At 26.0% G+C, this 8,295-nt stretch overlaps 1 protein-coding gene across 1 annotated transcript; it reads left to right on the top strand.

Annotated features, from left to right (window-relative positions):
* Positions 1 to 376: 376 nt before the first annotated feature.
* LOC126906637 (uncharacterized) lies at positions 377 to 2,108 on the top strand. The gene is made up of 2 exons (XM_050687320.1): positions 377 to 776; positions 842 to 2,108. The coding sequence occupies exons 1-2, from the start codon at positions 599 to 601 to the stop codon at positions 1,522 to 1,524; spliced, it is 861 nt and encodes a 286-aa protein (XP_050543277.1). The 5' UTR covers positions 377 to 598; the 3' UTR covers positions 1,525 to 2,108.
* The last annotated feature ends 6,187 nt before the right edge of the window (positions 2,109 to 8,295 follow it).

The raw sequence follows: 8,295 nt of genomic DNA, 5'->3' as shown, positions 1-8,295 counted from the left end.
ATATTATACTTACTAGTATATATATATAAGTGAAAAGCTGTGTGTCAATGTCCGCAATATCATTTTTATTTTAAATAATATCTAAACATTTTTCTAATACATAAATAGTGATTTTCTAAAGAAATTAATACATTCATTTATCATAAAAGCCATTTATTTTATTGTATATTGAAATTATTAATAATGGACTTTAAAATTATAAAAGGTAAAAAAATAAATATCGACAATGGTGATTGCAGACATTACCGTACAACGCCTCAAGTACTCAAAATAATTGATTTGTGAAATTAAATATCGGGGAGATTATCGTTTCCGCCAAAATTGACCGTATCGTTTCCGCTAAGCATCGTTTCCGCCAAATCTGAATAAGGTCGGTTTTTCGTTTCCGCCAAACCGATAGTTTATACCTGTCTACAAATAGAAGCTTGAGAACCACTGGTTAAAATATTTGCCAAAATAACCCGATAATAATTATCTACTTATCATTTAATCGAACTTTTTCCTATTCTATTATTGTTAGTTAGATAGCAGTGTACTGATCGGTATATCGATAAATATTTTGCCATCCGTTCTTTTTTATTTTATTTTTTTAATTAAAATGTCATTTGAATATATCAGAAGTAAGCGGGGCCAACAAATGATTTTATTGAATAATTTTAAGTATCGTTTTGCATATAAAGCAATACAAACGGGTAACATACGTTGGCGTTGTTTTGTAAAAGAATGCAAAGGTACCATTCACGTGAATGAGCTTGATGAAATTATTGATCAAACAGGTATTTTTAAAATTTTTAGTTAAATTGATTAAAGCTGACCTCATTTTAAATTAGTTTTAATATAGAACATACATGTAATGGCCCTTGTTCTGATCCCATAATTATGAAACAAAAATTAGCAGGCGCTTGTAAACGCAAAGCCGTAGACGATATTTGCCAAAGACCGCAAAAAATAATTTTAGGGGAAATTCAAACATTAAGTAATAATAATTTTACGACAACGGATGTGTCATGTATTCGCCAAACTATTTATCGCACTAGAAGACAATTTTTTCCTACTAATCCAGAATCTATAAGTGAATTACATACAATTATTGATCATACAGAAATACTAACTACGCGCGGAGAACAGTTTTTATTACACAACGATCATGAGAAAAATATTATTATTTTTTCTTGTGATACAAACCTCAAATTTCTTTGCAATTCCAAATCAATATATGTAGATGGAACTTTTCAGTATTGCCCAAAAAATTGTGTACAATTATTTACCATACACGGATATATAAACAATTACTATGTACCACTTGTTTTTTGTTTATTAAAAAATAAATTTATAGAGACTTATAAAGAAGCTTTTGAGGTTATAAAATATAAATGCACTGAAAAAAAGTTATTACTGTATCCTGAAAATATAACTGTCGATTTCGAAGTTTCTATTCACAAAGCTGCTCTAATTGTGTGGCCATTAATTACTATAATTGGTTGTAGATTTCACTTAACCCAGAGTTGGTACAGAAAACTTTAAGAGTTAGGTTTGAGTAATGCTTATAAAACATGTGAATGGTTAAAAGGTACCTTCGGGTTAACTTTTTTAAATCCAGAAGACGTGTCTGATTGTTTCGTTGATGACTTCATGACATCAATACCTGAGGGAATAGCTTTCATTCAGTATGCTGATTATTTAATCGACAATTATATTTCTGAGGAAAGCAAATATCCTCCAAAAATTTGGGCATTGATGGACCCCTCATTAGCCCGGACAACAAATAATTGTGAATCATTCCATTCACATTTTAATGATCAATTTTATAAGGCACATCCTTCTATTAATATATTTTTAAAAATTTTAATAGAAAACGTTCAATCTTATAATTACATTAAAATATATAGTTCTAATAACGCAATCTCAATAAGCGTACGGAGTAAAATTGAAATCCGTTCCAATAAAACAAAAGAGGCAATTGATAAGTTTAATAAAAAAGAAATTAGCAGACTTGAATTTGTAAAATTAGTTTCCAACAACTACCGAAAAATGTATAGATCATAGATCTATTTTTTATTATATTATTTCTTATATTAAATATTTTTTAAGCTTATAATTAATATTAGAATTTTATTTCAATGTTTTGATGACTATATTTTTTTATAAACTATACTTTTATTATTTATTACAAAAATATATATACATACTTAAGACAGTTATCTATTATAATTTATTTACCTTTGGTAAAACGCCATATTTTGTTTATAAAAGTGTATTTATGTGATAAAATTTTGGTACGGGAATCTGCCTACCATGGATAAAGCTAAATGGTTCTCAAATTTTTTAGTAGATAGACAGGTAGAAGATCAGTTTGGCGGAAACGAAAAAACGACCTTATTCAGATTTGGCGGAAACGATGCTTGGCGGAAACGATGCTTGGCGGAAACGATACGGTCAATTTTGGCGGAAACGATGAACGCCCAAATATCGGCACAGTGGTGTCGCGGCATAGTTGGGACAAGTATAGGTTTAATCTCACAGTGATTAAAATCATTATCATAAAAAATACTTCGATTCAAATCTGTAGATAAGGTTTCATTTTTTGAAGGAATTGTTAGATTTCAGTTGACAAATTTAAGTAAAAATAACAACTCATAAAACTGTGATTTTAACACCAAAATAATATTTTTTATCTAACTTCGAGGGCTGTCTACATGTAGACGACACAAATTGTCGGGATAATTTTTTTTTTATAAAAAACTACCTATTAGTATACAGCATAAGCTTTAATTTATCATATGTTTGAAGCTCGGAGAATTTTTGGAACATTCTCGAATGTTAAGTTGAAAAAGTAAACTTTTTATGAAGAAGTATTAATTTTGGAACCAACCTCCATGGGTAGGTTAAGGGTCAAATTTTCAAAAAAAAAAAAAAACATATCTAAAAGAAGAAAAATACCTAAGGTATTAATATTAAAAATTTGTTTTGATTCATCTATTTTTCAAAAAGTTGTGACATTTTCAAGTAAAATAAGTTAAATAAATGTCAAAATTTACCAACTTATTAATAATTTTTGGAGAGATTCCCACCATTTACAATACACTAGGTGTAATATTATATTTTTACTTATAATATTACCATATAATATGATGTTATCATTTGTTCATGTATTGTTTGGCCGCCGATCAGATGTAACGCCACTTTCGTACCATCGGTTAACGCGATCGAAATTGTTGCGCGTCGTTGTGTTTGGCGCTTATGCAAAAACGATCCTATGACGGACAGTGGAGTGCCTCAACTTGAGAGCCCACAGCTAAGATCCGTGATCGCCAATTCGATAGCAAAGAGAAATTTTGGATGCCCATCCGCTGGTTCATGTTGTGGAGATCGTTTCTGGTCCTTGTGTGAAGACGGAATAAATGAAGTAACCAGGTTGCATATAAACCATTTAAATATATAATTGTGTAGTAATGGTATTTTAATTTATGTAATATTGTGTTTAGCAATAATAAATTTACATTTGTTCTGTTAATATTGAAGAGTATTGTCATTAAATTTTAGTTAATTAAGAGTCAAGTCGTGTCCATAACAGGCGAAAATACTGATTGCCCCGATCAAGAGGTGTTTCGAGTCGGTGGCATAACATGTGTGTCACATATTATGATTATACAAGATCACCAAAACAGGGTTCTCTTATTTAAAATACAAAATAACCCTTTAATTATGCGATAAAATCTCCTTCTTGTAGAAATTATTAAGTAACGTCTACACGCAGGGCCCTCATTACAATTAACCAATTAGAATAGAAAGTCTCAGCTTCCAGGATCACGGTAGAGATCGCTGGGCTACGACACTCTACTCAAGATTTCACTCTCCGGGACTTAGTCGATTTTTTTAAATTAATTTGGACTTAGAATATTTTTTTTAAAAAAATAAATGACACTTAGAAATTTTAAAGTGAATTTTGTTTTGGTGAATCTTTTGATTTTATTTAATTTCTGTTATTAAATAATAATGCTTTATCTTTATTGATGTGGAAATAAATATCAAATAATATTTTAAATATTAAATTGTTTAAATTATTTTATTTTAATAATAAATATAACCCAACTCCAAATTTTATTTAATAATTAAAATCTATTGTGAGCTTTTCTTATTGGGTAGTTAGTACCGTTGCTAATGTCTTTGTTTTAACAAACATCGCGCCGGCAGACAACGCAGAGAAATTTACGAGTATATTTGCAATGTTTAATTTTTGTCTTGGTGATTATTGTGCCGCATCCTTTCAAGGTGCTATCTAGCGCCGGGACACATTGGGCCACCACAATTCCGCCTTGACAAATCTTTTACATAGATATAAATATTTCTGAATCTTGTTTTGGCCAGGCCAGAGGAAAATTGATGAAATATTGGTGTCGATCTCTCAATAAAATATAATCTCTAAAAAAAAGTACTTGTTCAACAGACAAAAATCAATAAGTAAAAAAAAAAAATTAAAATTATATTTATAGTAAAATAAAGAGTGTTTAGAATCATTTACAAGTAAGATCATTCGTAGACTTTGTGTAATTATATCTTATTATTTAAAATTTTGAATAGTTTTTGTAAGTAATTATATGGACTATATGACGTATGGTGTAAATCGTATATGTAGTGCGTTTAATACCAAAATCACATTGGTTTATTTGAAATATTATTGCATTTCACAGGACGTAAGGTAAGTACAATTTAATCTATGCTTTCGAATCTCCAACAATCTATTACGTAATAAACCATTAATACAAATTATATAGGAGAATTAATAATTAATAAGAGAAACAATTAATGTGTAAATCATATAATAAATATTCGAGATATTTAATTTTAATTATAATTAAAAAAAAAAAAATCATACAATTAATATTAANAATTGAAGACATTCAAATTACAAAAACTTATAATAAATAATAATTATAATAATTTAAAAGTAGCCACCAAAATGTATTTTTATATTTAACTTAACCATTTCTATTATATTCATTTCTTTGGTCTTTCGTTTTATTTTTGGTTTATTACAAGTGGCGCCCAACTAGTAGCTTTGAAACCCCTGAGATTATATTTTTATCACGATTTTATTAATGATGTTTACTTTATTTTTATTTAATAAAAAAATTGTAACATTGATACATTTAAAACTTTTATATTCCAGACACAGTAAAATTTTCTATTATTTTAAGAATCTTAATTTAATAAAACTCATTTTTAATTTGAAATTATACCTCTATAAAATAAATCTTCAAAATGTAACGCATAATTTATAATTAAACTTTATTTTAAGTAACCTGCGTTAATTTTAATTTCAGTTTTCTACTATTTTTATAATTTTCTTTATCTCACAAACTTTTTTTTTTTATTAAAATTCTTTTCTACTTATAATATTAATATTATTTAAACAAAATTCTGTATTAAACTAACTTTTATTTAAGCAACACAAGCCCCGATACCAATAGTTAATTTTTTTACGAAATATGATTTCGAAATATAAAATATTTATAACTGTAAATAATTTAAATAATCTATAACAATAATCTAAATCAAAATAAAATAAAATAATCTATATCAAAGTATTCTATTAAAAATTATAACTTACAATTTAATGTAATTATCCATTCTATTATTTTATTTTTATTTTACACATAATCACTTTAAATTATTTATTTATTTTCATAACAATTGGAAACGGTTTTGAACTAACAACAATAAAATTCAGTATTCAAACTTCTCGTTTCAGAACTAACTCAACAAATATACGTTACCTTTTACACATACACCCAGTTCACACCTTGATTTACCATGAGTTTGTCATAAAATAAAAAAATGTTAACGCATTTTCACCTAAATATGCTTTCTTTTTCACACGATCAGAATAATCACATAAAATAGAATGAATGCGGCAATGTGGTAATAACAATTTTGCACATGTTTCACTCTTTTGTTGATATTGGAAAAACGTGTCTCAAACGAAGTTACTGAGACTAGGGACGAACTGTTCTCACCATTTCGTTAGTTTACAAACAATCGGCCATATGTAACAAAATATTTACACTCTAAAACTCCTGGAAAAAATTCAATTTTTGTGGGAAACGTCTTCAACCAGATGCAAATTGTGATCAATTGATTATCATTAAAAAACAACGGTTGAATGAATTCTAAGAAAAGTAGTTACAGATCAAACAAATTTTAATAATAATAAAATAAACACATCATAGTAAAATTGATTCCTTCTCAGTTTCGTATCAAAGCTAAAATTGTAATAAAAAAAAATTCATTTTATTTTTATTAGACGCAATTTAAATAAATTATTGATCAATTAAGCTTTAAAATTATATGTGTATTGCGTCTCATTTTATTATATTTAATTTGACAATTTTTTATACCTATGACTCGCGGTATTATATTTTAAGTTGTATCCCCACCACCAGCACCCACGAGACGCCATTAAATATAATTTATATTACATATTTTAATTTAATTGCTAGATTATTTATTAGAATGATCCGATATTTGGCATACTTATATGAAATTTAAATTAAGCTTATTAAAAATTTTAGAGAGGACAATTTTTATTTTAGATATGTTAGTAATACATCGCTTAATATTGAGTCCTAAGTTCATAAATCATAAGTTGTGACCATCATACGCAAATTTTGAAAACAAAAAAATATTTAAGAAAATTTTTTTTAATGCAATAAAATTATGTTTTTATTTTATAAAATTATTTGTTAAATATTGCAAGTAAAAAGTAGACTAAATATTAAAAATCAAATTGAAATGTTTATCATCTGTTTATAAACAAAGCAAAGAAAAAAGTTAATCAAATAATAAAAAAATTGACTAATTTTTAAAGATAAAACAATTATTTATCGAAAAAATTAAATCAATATATTACATAAGACTAGACGTTTATTTATATTATAATTTAAAATTAAAGTTAAAAAACAATAATAACAGTAAAAATAACTAATATGAAGTATCAAATTTGTTGAATTTTTTTGTGATGATTAGTTATCATAAGTAGATTGATTTTAAACTATAATTTAATAATTGTTAATTAAAATATATATTTAGTTTAAAATAAAATAAAAAAAAAAAATTTAAACTTCAATCAAACATAATAGCGATTTCTATTAAAAATAGAACAAAACAGAAAGACAATAATATAGAAAAATAAGTACTTGAATAACGTATAACAAATATTAATCAAACTGACGTTATGAACAACATTAATTTTATAAATACAATTAATTTACAATACAAATGGACACTAAATAACAAATAGAAAAATAACCCAACTGAAGTCTATTAATAGCGATAATTTTAGTATATTTGATAGTCAAATTCAAACCAACAATTTCAGTAGATGAAACAAATATTTTAAATACGGCCACAAATTCAAATGAAATATAATTTAATAAGCAAACTGGCAATGTGTGGAGTTCATAAGCGATAAGAGTGATTTCAATGCTCTGTCCCTTTAAATTATACAGACTTAAGAAAGCAACATTGCCAGTTAGCTTATGAACATGTTTCTAATCTGCGGTTCACGAAAGAACACAACTAAGCAACTAATGGTAAATATAGAATATGCAATATTTTTATTGTATTACATATTTATGACACTTTAATTTTTTTTATCTGATTATTTGAATTTGTCGCTCTTACTACTTGGTTCGATTGACTCAGTATTCATTTTCTCAATATCTGTCTATCGAACTAAAAATAATCAATGAATTTGTTATCAATTTATTATTAAGTTTTAAATTTATTACTCTACAATTGCTCTTTTGTAGTATAATAGTCATGGGATTTTATCATTGCACATTTTCGGACGATTACTTTTACTCGCCTATGTATAAATATGTTAATAAGTTACGAAGTATTGGTCCAAAAATTGTTATCGATCAATCATTTACTTAATTAAATAGTGTCTATTAAGTTATTTAAAAAATAGAAGTTAGTAATATTAAAAAGGATAAAGGGGGGATCTAAAAATTATTTAACCATTTATAAATGATATTATATTAATTATCAAAGCCAAAAATAAAATGTATTTTAAGGTTGTTATTATTTTAGGAGAACTTGTATTCGTTTTTATGATAAATAAATACAAAGTATATATTTACTCAACTATTAAATATATGGTGATCAATTAAGGATAAGATGTTCATTCTATTGAAAACTATTAAATATTTTATATTTTCATAAAAGATAAAATTATAACTAAAAAAACTTTACAATAATAATATTATTTCTTTTACGAAAATTAAATATTCT

The sequence above is a fragment of the Daktulosphaira vitifoliae genome, unplaced genomic scaffold (assembly GCF_025091365.1).
Source record: "Daktulosphaira vitifoliae isolate Bord-2020 unplaced genomic scaffold, ASM2509136v1 Scaffold_5, whole genome shotgun sequence".
Classification (NCBI taxonomy): Eukaryota; Metazoa; Arthropoda; class Insecta; order Hemiptera; family Phylloxeridae; genus Daktulosphaira; species Daktulosphaira vitifoliae.
The sequence above is the reverse complement of the archived record's forward strand: the minus strand, read 5'-3'. Positions and strand labels throughout refer to the sequence as shown.